Consider the following 13,976-nt stretch of genomic DNA (forward strand, 5'->3'; position numbering starts at 1 on the left):
TTCCAGTTTTCATCCGTGCAAAGTTGGAGGGTATGCAACTTACCAACAATAGTGGAGAACCGTCGTGTTGGTTCCTTGCCAGTCACTAGTTTGTAGAGTTCTGGATAGTAAAATTCAAGGCTTTCTAAGAAGACCACATAGCCTCTCTGCCCTTTGGTATGAAGAATGTCTAGTAGCCGACCTAAGGGAAGAGTCCAAAGATATCACACACTGACAACTCTGCAAAGACAAAATGATAAATCAGCTTCCTTGAACAAAGACTGAAACAAACCATAGCTAATCTATTGTACATGTATCTTTAAAGCATATATTTCAAAAGGGCAAATTATTGCCCATTGTCGTCGTTGTTGTTCACCACACTCAGAAGCAGCTGAACAGCTCTTACAGTAAAGATGTTCTTCCGAATGTTTAGGGGGAATCTCTTTTCTTTTAATTTGAATTCACCGCTTTTCATTCTAGTCTCTGGAGCAGCAGAAAATAGGCTTGCTCTCCAGACAAGGCAAGGAAAGACCCCTGTCTGAAATTCCAGAGAGAGATGGCAGCCCTTAGACACAATGCTGTTGATATTCTGTTTTCAAATCATTTCTGACTTAAGGTGAATCTATTAAAGGGTTTTCTTGGCAAGATTTATTCACAGTGGGTTTGCCATTGCCATTGCCTTCCTCTGAGGCAGAGAGAGCAGGACTTGCTCAAGTTCTGTCAGTGGACTTCCAGCTCTGGTCTCCTGGAGTCAAACCAGGAGCATCATGTTGCTATTCTCAATCAGCCCCAGTGTGGTCCAGTGGTTTGAGCATGGGACTATGACTCTGGAAACCACTTAGGGAGTGCTTAAGTGCAGTGATAAGAGGTATAGAAATATACTTGCTATTGCTATTGCTATTGCTAGTCTGAATCCTTTCTTAGCTATGAAAACCCACTGAGGGAACCTTTGCTATATCACACTCTCTCAGCCTCAGAAGAAGGAAAAGCAAACCCACTCTGAACAAACCTTGCAGGGACATCTTAGGGTTGCCATGAGTTGAAATTGCATGTCTGGAACCGTTCCAGAGTCCCAACTTTGGAATAGTAATAGTGAATTCCTACCTGCTCTGTTGATTTTGGAGAGGAGCATCGGGGAGTTGAGCACCTCATCTTCATCTTGCTCATCCACAACTTTACACTGACGCAGGTAAGGGGTCAGCTTGGCTGGGTTGATGTAGCGGGTCAACATATGACGGTTGCACTCCACGTTCTCCCATAACGCATCCTCTTCGTCCTTCAGGGTCTCCGTGTAGTCCTCCATTTCTGATTCTCTTTCCAAAAAACAACATGTAGAATTCAAAGATATAGCCACCTTTGTCTGTAAAATCAGTAAAGAGATCTTGTAGCACCTTTGAGACTAACTGAAAGAAAGAAGCGTGAACTTGCATAGACTTAAGTCTACTTCCTCAGATGCGCAAGATGTCCTCCACCAAATGCATCTGAGGAAGTACACTGAAGTCTACAAAAGCTCATGCTGCCAGCATCTTCTTTCAGTTAGTCTCAAAGGTGCTACCAGATCTCTCCAAAAACAATACAGTGAGAGAAAGATAAATGGTTCAGTGAACAAGGAGGTCCCCATAAAGCTGATTAATGATCAACCTACCCATAAAGCTGATTAATAGATAGTGTAAATGAAGAGGTCTCTGTTTACCAGGAGGAGCTATTCTGCTTCTGTGTGAACAACATTAGCCTTTCCAGAAATATTACCTGCGCTCATAATTACACACATGTCCCTCTTTTGGATTGGAGAAAGCAAGCCATTCATATCACAGCCTTTCGTGAAGGAGGGCGATTGCATTGATGATGTTCAGAGCTTTTATGATGTATAAAGCATGCTTTTATAACATAATCTGCCTTGGCCAGAATGCTCATCCGCATCACAGATGTCTCATTTCAGTACTATCTTCTGCGGAAAAACCCATCAAATCTGTATTGTTTTAAAATGTTAGCCACCTTGAGTCCCATTATTGAGAGATAGGTGGGATATAAATGGACATTATTATTATTATTATTATTATTATTATTATTATTATTATTATTATTAGAGGCATTTTGATATGACTTTTCCAAGTTTTATGCCATTCTTTTATCAATCCTAAGGTGTTTTTTCCTCTTTAAAAAAGTAATGAGCAGTGCAGCAAGTAGAGATTTAGGATGGTGTAGCGGATTGAGTGTTGGACTAGGACTCTGGAAGAACAGGGCCTCATTCCCACTACCTTTTAAATTGGATCGCAATTCAGTTTGAACCAGTTCAAACAACCCTGGTTCCCAATTAAATTGATGCGCTGAAGCAATTCGGTGAGGGGGGCCATGCACCAGACCCATTTAACTTGCATCTTTCTGACGCTGATTCCCCCCCCCCCCATCTTTTTCACCAAATCAATTCAACGCAAGTGTGAACCGCAAGTGGATTGCAATCGATTCAATGAATCTATTCATTCGTGAATGCGAACCACAAGTGGGTTGTTTTAATGCCAGAAAATAAAAGAAAATGCGACCAGGGCAAATGTAGTGGGAACTACGCTCCGATGTCGAATCGATCCATCGATCCGGATCACACACTGATTTATCTGTAAGTGGGAATGAGGCCCAGGATTTGAATCGCTTCTCAGCCATGCAAACTCAGTGGTTGATCTTGGATGAGTCATACTCTCTCAGCCTTAAAGCAAGGCAATGACAAACCTCCTCTGAAGAAATCTTGCCAAGAAAACCCACTGATAGGGGTTTCCCACTTAGGCGCACCAGAAGTGGGAAATGACTTGAAGGCACTCATGACAACAACAATAACAACAAATGAAGCAAGTAATATAGCAAGATGCTTTTTAAACAATGCAATCTCCGAGGGCAACGGGTTACTTTCCTAACACTGTAATGAATAATGGGAACAAATTTTTCAGAATTAACTTCCCAAGCTTTGAGAGACACACACATACAAAAATGTTACTCTGGATGAACTGCGGTCGCATGCCAAGTTCACCTTGCATTCAAGCCCATCTGTTCAGGAAGTCAAGCTCTTTACACAAGTCACAAGGGATGTGGCGGCTCCGAAAGGTACTTTCCAGGCTTTATTTCCTATAATGCCCTTGCCGGTGGAGGGCTGGTCCTCTCGCAGCTTATTAATGCTTACTGTCTTCCTCACCACAAGTCTGCACATTTTTCTTTGCGCATAGTGCTGGTGAGCTTGGTTTGCTTCGGAACAAGGGGTGGGGAAGAAAAAGGGGAATTGTTTTTCAGAGCACAGTGAATGGGAGGCTGTAGCAGAACTCTCACTTCCTTGCAGTTCTCATGCTCAGCTCTTGTTGCATGCAGCCGACCAGAGAATCAAATAGCTGGGGAAGGTTCTGCCTGCACACAACACAGTTCTTTCCCTTTAACATGGAGGTCTGTGGGGAGTTGTATCAAAGGAGGGGATCCCATGGAGCAAGCAACTGGGTTGAAAGATGCAAGCTCAGCCTGTCAAGAGCTCTCCTCTCCCCAGCAACTATCAATCATTGCCTAGGCAGCTGTGGTTGCAAATATTTGGAACTGTCTCTAAGCAGTCTTCCGCTCGGCAACCACAGCCCTGTGGTCCTCACTGAGAAAAGAGCCATCACAAGATCAGGGAATAAGAGATGGGGAAAGAATATCACACGAGAAAGACAATCACAAGCAATATCAACCACAGGAGGCTTTGCAGACTCCATAGCATCCACTACAAGTGAAGAACGGCTACATAAGGGGCTTCCCAGCCTCCCTATTCTCTTGTTGGAACATGTCAGCTTTCCTCGATGAGTGCCACGATGATGGGATCTCAAGAGATCAGCGTAACAGCAAAATGTCCTGTATGAGAACTGGAGTTTTTGAGGGATACCTCCACAGTGCTTTGGTTCTCAGGTTCTGGTTTTTGGGTTTCACCTCCCAGAAATCCCAACCAACATGCCAATGCTCAAGAATTCTGGGAGTTGATGTGTCAAACATCTAGAAGACCAGGGTGCTTGAGAAGCACTACTGTAAGATATATGTTCAAGATTCAAGGTGCCCCTTATCCTCTCAAAGGGAGTCAGTGTTGGTTGCACTTTTCTTAGGAAGAATTCCATTTCTTCCTTGAATTTCCTAGAGAGGGGTCTAAGCACAGAAGGTTAGGCATCAAAGCTGAAGAATCTTGGGTAGGTTTTCCTGCACATTGGTCTCCCTTTATGGGTTTCTCGGGCTATGTGGCCATGTTCTAGAAGAGTTTATTCCTGACGTTCTGCCGGCATCTGTGGCTGGTATCTTCAGAGAAAGCTTTGGAAAGAGTTTCCTGGGGGCTTCAGGGGCCAGATAATAGGGGACCAGGTGATGTATGTGGCTTGTGGGTCGCACTTTCCGCACTCCGAACATAGGTGATGGCAGAAGTAGGAAAGATCATGCCTCCAATATTTTGCAGATGGAAACTAGGACACATATGGCTAAACAACATCAAAGTGTAATCAAGATGGAGAAATGAAATGAAATTTATTATTACGGTTGATGACCAGCATAAAACAATATATAACTATCATATAATATAAAACCAAGATGGAGGAAGTTATTACTGAGGAAGAACACACAATCTAGAGGAGCCATTTGCTTTTGACTAAGCCTACTTGGAAGGACAAAATTCCATGCTCCTCCTGAGGAGTTAACTGTCTGCAAACTCCTTTTACACTTTGGACTCATTTGCAGCGATTGAAGAAAGCTGAGCACAAAGGTGGAAAGGTGGGAAGAGGAGAGAAACTGGGACATTTTTAAAGCAGCTGAAAAAGCATGAACACAGAGGTTTAATTGGGACTGTTTCTGCCAAACCGAAACTGTTGGAGAGTATGGGAAAAGCCACGAAGGACGCAATGCACTGGCAATATATGCTAGAGAGAAAGCAGTTTTTGTCTACCTTCCCTGAAAAAAAAAGGTGCAATGAATAGGCTGTGCACAAACAGAATCCCAGCTTAGGAAACAATGTTCAGGCAGTGCATGAAACACATTTGGAAAGCTTTTATGTCATCATAAAGCCAAAGCTTATGCCTCCAGGAAATTGCTAGTCTTCAAGGTGCCTCTGGGCTCCTTTTGTTGTTTCAACATTGACGGTGTTGCAGATATGCTAAATAATAGTAGGATTATTACTTCTAATGCTATTCATAGCCTGGTTCTGATCTCTTTTTGTGTGTGACGATGTTCTTTCTCAGCCTGTCACCATCCTTTCTTTTCTCCTAGCTTTCTTCCTTCCATCCATAGAAGTGCTTCCTTCACTTTAAGAGCAAGTCCACAAGAAGCAATTGGAACGGCTGAAACACGCATGGGTTTTAGCACATTTGCTCTCTCGCGGTATATCCATAGCCTTTGATTTGAGTGCCACTTAAAGCACAACATGACACCTTGCGAAAAACGGCTCGAGTGCCATGGAAACATGGTGGCGTCGGTCTCACATCGCAGGTGTGAAGTCACCAACGTGGGCTGACTGGAAATGAGGGAGATGGGAGGCCTGTGTGCATAGGGCAGGATGGGTGCAAACACAGGCCTGTCCTGACATAAGAAATATTAATATCTACAATAGTAAAAAAGGACTCTTCCCTTTCCCTAGAAGGCTTGCTGTGCCAGGGAGCCCATATCCGTGAGGAAACCTAGCTGCTACAAGCCGACAATGGACAAATTCTCTCTTGCATCAGGAGGAATTAGATGTTCATTTTACCCATTAAAGGCCCTGGGAGTTTAGGGTGAAAATCTAAAACTGAAAAAGGAACCACCCCATGTCACACATACAGAGACCCTGGCGATGCCATTAAGCATGATACATTAAGCATCGGCCACAGTTGTACAAAATTTGCCATTCAAGTCAGCGAGACCAAGTGTAACAAAAGAGGAAAATACACACATGCAAACATTTTTCAAAGAAGGTCCTTGGATACTTCCTCCTTTCCCTGAGAACTGAACAGAAAGGGCCAGAGCCTGAGACTTCGGCAGCTTCGGCTGGTGCAAAACTAAGGGTCCGAATCGTAAAATCTCAAAGGTGAAAGGGGGCCTCAAGGGCCATCCAGTCCAACCTCCTGCCACTCAAAAAGACACAATCAAAGCTTTCCTGGCGGATGGCCATCCAGGCTCTGTTTAATACCCTCCAAAGAAGGAGACTCCCTCACACTTTGAGGCAGTATCTTCCACTATTCAACAGCTCTTACCATCAGGAAGTTCTTCCTAATGTTTAGGTGGAATCTCTTTCCACCAGAGGCTGAGCCAACTATATGTAGTTCGCTACCTAACTACATCCTTTGCACATGCCCCTGTGTTCCTCTGCTTGTTGGGAAGAATAATTTGAGCTAGGATAGGATTTCTTGCAGGGAAAGATTCAGAGAACAATATTGTCCCATTGTTTCCTTCTCGCCAGCCTGGCCAGGCAAGAGACTGGCAAAACTGAAATGAAGGGGATGCCAAGCCATACCAAAGTGACAACATGAAACAGCCTGTGTGACCACAGAGAGTACTATGTGTCAATTGAGAGCCATGATTTAATGGACAGAAAGCCAAAGGGAAGATGTTGCTATATAGATCTTGGCATGGGTAAGAATTCATCCTCAGATATTTAAAGAAGGCTTATTGTGACATCTCTAAGTCACCTCAAGGTGGAATATTAAAAAAGTAAATGACCACAACCACTACCAGCTCCAAAAGATTGCATTGGAAAGTGCTCCGGTTCAGAGATTCATTTATCTATTTGACTTATATCTCACTTTTCTCCCGGAGCTGGGCCTCAGTGGAAGAGCTTTAATGGCTATGGCTCGATGCTATGGAATCCTGGGACTTGTAGTTTATCATGGCACCAGAGCTCTCTGACAGAGAAGGCTCAATCTCTCACAAAACTACAAATCACAGAGTTCCATAGCACTGAGCCGAGGCAATTAAAATCATGTCAAACTGGATTATTTCTGCAGTGCAAATTAGATCCAAGTCTACAAAAGCTTAAGCTGCATCGTCTTTTGCTCAGATGGTTTCAAAGATGCTACAAGACCCCTTTGCATACTAACAAAAACAAGGGCAGCAACAACTCCGCTGGCCAATTTACCTCTTCAATATGGGCACATTGGCATGCAGAAAGAGCCACATTTTCATTCCAGAGGCAGAAGCCTGAAGGACAGAATCTCTTTGCTAGCTAGAATGAAAGAACACCCAGTGACTTGAAAAAAAGTCAAGCAAACCTGAAGGTTGGTCAAGACTAAGGTTTAGGAATCACTGCATTATACAGCCAAATGTAAAGGCAGCGCCAGAGGATTCTCAGAGAACACTAGCAGCATATGCTAGTATGCTGTCACTTGCCCTTCTTGAATTCACTGCTACCACTTTGGGGTTTGAGGCAGCCATGGCCAACAATGGGGTTAAGTAAGGTTAGCAAAGCGAAAGCAGCTCTCCATAATAAAGTTGCATTGAGCAACACCTGCACTTCCTGCAGGAAACACAAAAATAGTGAAAATGATAATGACTGAATGAGGATTCCATGATGTGCATATAGCTGAATGTGATGCCTGCAGTCTTAAATGCACCACTGGTATTTTTTGCAGCAAATATTTAATGTAATGGCTCAGGCATAGTTTCATGGCTTCCGACACATCCAATCCCCCCAAAAAACTCTATCCCTCAAATTTACAGGCAGTTTTTGCATCCAAATCATGTAAAAAGCTCCCAACATAGGAAAACATACAAAAATACTCCCACTTTGTCACCACAAGCATCCCAGAACTACCCACAGATCCTTCCCTTTGCATCTGCACTCCATCTCAAAATGGCAGCAAAAGGTGATGTGCTATTGCACCATTTTGAGAGGGCCAGCAGTAGAAAAGATAGATATTTGGGCTTGCTGGGGGAAGCAAAGTCCATAGGAAGGTGTCCGGGGGGGGGAGACGGATCCATGCAGTTGACCATCATTGGTCTAGAACCGAGGTTCTCAAACTTTGGTTCTCAACATTTGGAACTGCAGATCCTAGACCAAAGTTTGGATACCAGTGGTCTAGAGAGCAGACACTGTCACTTATGTGCTGCCCCCCCTCCATATACTTATATGCCTTTTCCACAGAGGGAAAAAACTGAACACGCTACTGTGAGAAGAAGGTGCATACAGAAAGAATCAGGAATGAGAATGCAAAGGGAGGGCAAATCCGAGATGAGAAAACACACAAACACACCAAAGCCATGTGCAAAACTAAAGGGGACGAGGTCCCGAGATGGATCTCAGCCTCTTTAAGATTAGTGTTAGCCCGGAGCATGCAAATCAAACTAATGGCACAATAATTTTAATAATTTACCACAGGAATTTAGTGCCTCTGTTTAAAGGGCTTTTTTTAAAAAAGGAGTCTCGAGCAAGGAGATGAAAGCTTGGCATTTAATAAAGGGTTTAATCTACACACCCTCCGCGCCGTCATGCATAATGATGAAGGGGAGAGGCGCAATGATTACAGAGACAACGGAACATAAACACATCTCCGTTTTGCAGCCTCTCTGCCTCTGGCGCATTCGGTTGCTGTGTTTTGAGTGGCTCCAACTGAAGACAGACTCCTGTCTTTGGTTATTTTCTCCTCCCAGCCTTTTGGACCCGTGCAGAGATCATCAAATCCATGTTCATGTTCCGCATTGGCATTATACAAGGACTATGGAGATTATGCGCCATGGTAGATCACACAGGTGTATTGGGTTTGGGGAGAAATCGTCTCCTAGCTTCTATCCCTATGCACACTTAATGCAAACTTTGGAATACACTTCGAAAAAACAACAACATCCAATACCCATAACTTGTGTTCAGAACAGAAACACAGGCAATTTGTAGACACAAAGTTTCTTCCTGAGGTTATTTCTTTATTGATGTATTTAGAGGTATTTATATACTGCCTCTCGGATGAACCTCAGAAAGGGGTTTGCATCCTTTAAAAAAATAAAGAACATTGAAACAACAAGCATCAGTACAAATTACATAGGAAAGGAGTTAAGGATGAATTGCAATGAAAATCCCTTTTGGAAAGTCAGATTTTTCTCCCTGGACAAAGCGATTTGCAAAATTGCAGTGAGCGGCCGATAAAAAGAAGTCATAAAATACGTCACACAAGCTTCCAAAGCTCACAGGTCTCTTCATCAGGCATGGATGTTAAAAGTCATTTTAGAGGATGAACTGTGATGATGATGATGATGATGATGATGATGATGATGATTAAGAGAAATGCATCTTTCTTGAGATGTTAAACTGAATTTAAGGTGGTGAGGGAGAAGCCACTCCTTTAGCTGACCATGAGACTTTTGGGATTACAGAAGTGTTTTCTAACATGGTTAGAAAACAGTGAGTTGCAAGGCATGCTTCAGCTCTTGTTGTTGGGTACCTCACTTTACTCTGCCTACAAGACCAGATTTCAAAGGAACTGTCTTTGTTTCTCATTTTATTTACTTAACAGTATCTGCACATATTATAGCTCTTAGATCAGTTTGTCTTCAAGGTCCCTCTCCCCCTCCTCCTTTCCTTCTTTTCACGTTGAAAGGGATTACCACGGTTGTCTCTTAGAAAACGTTTAGGGTTGTATACAATAAAAGAAAAACACTATAAACTATAAAACATACTTTATATTTTCATGCTTAAATACCAAGACAAAGAGCAGAAAAAGAAGCAATTAGGAAGGGAGGCCATAAAACGCAGCAGAATGGATTAAACAAACACAGCAAAGGCAATTTGCGTTACATGCCAAAAACGCCTGGACAAATGAAAAAGCTTTTGGCTTGCAGTGAAATGAATGGAAAGTTAATGACAGACAGACTGACTATGTGTTTGACTTACAGAATGAAGCCCTCTCCTTGAAGAGATGACCAAGGACTAATGGGGAGTCCAATACAGAATCCTTTATTTAATGGACTTTCCAGTCAAAGAGTCTTATCGCATGGGGAAAAAAAGCCCAAATGGATCAGCAGAGTAGCAGCTTTCTCCTTGCCTCTCCGCATGCACTTCAGGTCTTCTTCTTTGCCTTTTCCCAAATGGATTTTTCCAGTGCAACAAAAGGCACACTTTTCCAACCGTCTCCCTCGGGAAAAGCCGCAAAGTGCTTTGAGGGCATCTGGAGAGTCATGGAGAAAGCCACTACTCAACCAATCCATTTCTACTTTGTGAAGTCAAAGGCTTTCACAGCTGGGATCCATAGTGTTCTGTGGGTTTTTTGGGCTGCGTGGCCGCATTCAGGAAGAATTAATTCCTGACTTTTTGCCTGCAACTGTGGCTGGCATCTTCATTTCTACTTTCTTTTCTCATGCAATAAAGTTCAAAGTCTGCTTTACAGAGACCAAATGCTAAGGTGAGTGCAGCTGTCATGTTCTACCTTGAGGAGGCCTCCTCTGGCAAAGAGAGCCAAGATCAGAGCCAGAGCTCCAACTGGAGAAGGCTGGCTATTCTGCTATGGCAGTGTCTGGTCCATCACAAACAGCAGCTACAGATCAAGTGGAGGCAGCAGAGTAACTGTACCCTCTCAAGCAATGTCAATTAAAGCCCCAGGAGCAAAAGGTCAGGCAATGCCCTGCTCTGCTTTAAATACAGGACTCCAAGCTAATGAGGGCAGCTGGGCTAATTAGCGGCTGGTTATAAATTAGCTCAGCTCAGGCCATTCTGTTGGTGGAGAATAGAAGCTCCTAAACCCTAGCTGACATTCCTTGTTTACTAAACTTTTGTATGTACTTTTAGGTTACAACACTCTTTTCTGCAGCCCTTTTTCAGCTCTAGATCGTGCTTTGTCTCATTGAATCTTGGATTATCTGGAGCATGCTTCTGTTTGTAACCCTATATAAGCCTTGGCTTGGTTGTTCCCTGGATATTCTTGTGGATTATAGGTGTGTTCACTTGGATCAGCCTTAAACAGGACAGCAATGGTCTTGAAGTTGCCCACAGAAAGCAGTAGGACAGCAAACTGATCAGCTCTTTCTCCAGACCGGTGAGATGTACTGGCCTCGGCTAAGGATGGGTCAAGTAAAGCTCTCCAAATGTTGTTGAAGTGACCATTAGTTAAGGCTGTTGGGTGTTGCAGTCCAACCACATCTGGAGGGCAGCCACCTTTTCCCTACCCTTGGCTGAAATGCAATGGTTAACCCCATGGAGAGGAGATATGTTAAACTAATAGGACTTAATTAAACATTGACTCAATGCATTTACTTGAGAGACCATTGTGTGTTGAATGTTGGGAGTAGGACCTGGGGAGATTAGGATTCAAAACAACACCCAGCACTGAAACCTTGGACAAGTTACATTTTCTCAGCCTAAGAGGAAGGCAAGCCTCTCTGAATAAATCTCGCCAAGAAAATCTTAGGATGGGGGTTGCTATAAGTCAGTTGACTTGAAGGCAAATAACAGTGATAAATCTTATTTGAGACTAACAGTATAATTTAGGGTAGATTTGGGAATCACATAGATACCTTCCAGATATTGAATTGCAACTCCAAGTGCTCTGGCTAGGGCTTTGTGAAGATGTATCCAACAGTATCTGGAGGGCAATATTTGAAGGACCACTCCAGCTGTAGAAACAATGGGCCCCAAAGCCTTCAATTCCTCAAGACCACAAAGGCTGAAGACCGCACTGCATCTTGCAGTATATATAAGCCATTACAAATGTAATTTTGAAACATTTCTTTTAAAATCAAGCCCCAAACCCTCATCAATAAAACATCGGAACAATAGCAAACATGTTACCAAGCTGAAAACAGCAAAAGGAATCCACAGAACCAGGGCAAATATAGAACAATTTGAAACAGCAGCATCCTCAAAGGATCGTCGAAAAAGGAGCATCTCCGAATGCCAGAGGAAGACAAGGAAAGAGAGAACTAATCTAGACTCTTGGCCTACTGTGCAGAGCTAGGAAAAATAATGTTTAGCATTTACAGGATGTATTTCAGTGTTCAAAGCACCCTGCGTTATAATCCATATGACATTCCTGTAAAGCAAGCTGATATTACCATCACCATTTGGGGTGTACAAAGACATCTTGTAGTACCTTTGAGACTAAATGAAAGAGAGAATTTGGGATGAGCTTTCGTAGACTTGGAGTTTATTTCTTCAGGTGCAAGTTTGTCTGGGGTTTTTTAAAATCCCAAATCTAAAGGTCCTCAATCCTCTTCTCTAGTTCTCAGAGTAACAAGAAGGAATCTCAGGGCAAGAGCATTAGAAAAGACCATAATGCTTTCAGCCCTGAACAAGAAACATCCATTTTGGCCTGAATACTGTTGATCATCCCAGCTAGAACAGATGCACTGAATGAATGTAATTTATGATTCACCATTTAACATTTAGTTCAATGGGTCTAGTCTATATAGGACTAACTGATAGGACTGAGGCTCTTTGACAGCCCCCACTCCATGGCTGTTATAGACTGTTTTCTGTTCCAAGCAAAGCTTAGAAAATGGCCTTTGGATGGATCACAACTGCCACATGTCCTCATATACTGAGCTTATCAACATGTTACAAACAGAGCTGAGAATAAACACCTGTTCAGTATCTTTTTTCCTTTTCAAAACTGAATTTCCAATCAGAGAAACCTTTTCTCATTTCTGATAGATTTGATGCTTATTATTTGAACGAGATGCTCTCAGCAACTGTGGCTGATGCTTTTGGAGTTCTTTTCACTGCAGGGCTGGACAACAGATAGCCTTCCAGATGTTGTTAAATTGCCACCATTGTTTCCCCATTTTGCCCAAGAAAGCTAGGTCTGATAGGAGTCGCATGTTCCCTAGCTGCTTTAGTCCACTGGTCCTTGAAAATGTTGGACTGCAGCTTCCGTCTGCCTTAGACAGCATAATAAAAGTAGAAGAGTGCTGGGATCTGAAGTCCAATAGCATGAGGGAGAAGTACACATGCTATGCACCAAGTAGCCACCCCAATCTGTGACCCAAATGGCTTAGCATGGCATGGCGGCTCCCCACTGATGCTAGCCCCACCAAGGAAGGGTATTGGAGTCTCCTCCTTTGGAGGTCATTAAACAGAGGCTGGATGGCCATCTGTCAGGAGTGCTTTCATGGTGTCTTCCAACATGGCAGTATGAGGTTGGACTGCATGGCCTTTGGAGTCTCTTCCAACTCTATGATCCTATGGGGTGGCTGAGAGAAAGCAATCTGAAGCATAAGAGCACTAAACCAGTCTAGGGCTGAGGGACCGACTGAGTGATGTTCTTCTGTCTCTCCATTGAAGCAGGAGGTAAGATAGTGCAGACTCTTCAAGAGAGCGACGAGGGTTTTGGAGGTGAGGAGAAAAGAGAGAGGGAGGAGAGCTGAGACAACCAAACTCTTTCTGGAGTTCTTCAGGAGAGTAGACCCAGTGAAGGTCCTATCAGTTAGTCCCACATAGAGTAGACCCATTGAAGAGCTGAGACCACCAAACTCTCTTTCTTGGAGCTCTTGTTATTCAGAAGGAAAAAGCCACCCAGTTGTTGAGTGAACCTATAGGTGCAACTTATAGGCCTACCTTGCAACCTCCCGAGAAGCAGAAAAGCTTGCTGGTGGGCTAGGACCATCCAAGAAGAAGAGGGCTCTGCTTTGAAGGCTCCTCAAGCCCCATCACACCCGGCTGCATGGCAGATGTCTTTGCCGTCTTCATTCCATCTCCACCTTGCTGTCCTTTCTCTTGCTTTCTCTTGCGCCCCCTCCGAACGCGGCTCCTGCGGAACGGTGCAAAGTGCATCCGGAAGCACCCACCCACTCAGCGCTGTCCTTTTTCAAGCTCAGGCCTATATTTAGCAGGAAAGAGGCCTTCACTTCCCTTTCTCTCTTCGGCTCGGAGGCTGAGAGCAGCTTTCTGTCAGGTTCCCCGCCATGGTGGGAAACCAGAAAGGAAGCTTTCTCCAGGAGTTAGAAAGTCAGCTGGCTTCTTAAAACTGAGTCCAGAATCCCTCTGTCAGTATAGAAAATTGTAGCTCAGACCCTGCATCAAGGGGATTCCTGGGGCTTTATATAGCAGACGATGGATGGATAGA

The 13,976-nt window shown here is 43.6% G+C and overlaps 1 protein-coding gene across 1 annotated transcript in view; it reads right to left on the minus strand.

Annotated features, from left to right (window-relative positions):
- CARD11 (caspase recruitment domain family member 11) overlaps window positions 1–13,635 on the minus strand; it is a 52,903-nt gene extending 39,268 nt beyond the window's left edge. The window contains exons 1-3 of the mRNA XM_042438776.1: window positions 13,469–13,635; window positions 1,084–1,292; window positions 44–181 (exon numbers count right to left, since the gene is read on the minus strand). Coding sequence (XP_042294710.1) covers window positions 44–181; window positions 1,084–1,282 — 337 coding nt within the window. The 5' untranslated portion in view covers window positions 1,283–1,292; window positions 13,469–13,635. The remainder of the gene's footprint in view (window positions 1–43; window positions 182–1,083; window positions 1,293–13,468) is intronic.
- Between the last annotated feature and the right edge of the window lie 341 nt (window positions 13,636–13,976).

Source organism: Sceloporus undulatus, chromosome 8 (genome assembly GCF_019175285.1).
Source record: "Sceloporus undulatus isolate JIND9_A2432 ecotype Alabama chromosome 8, SceUnd_v1.1, whole genome shotgun sequence".
NCBI lineage: Eukaryota > Metazoa > Chordata > Lepidosauria > Squamata > Phrynosomatidae > Sceloporus > Sceloporus undulatus.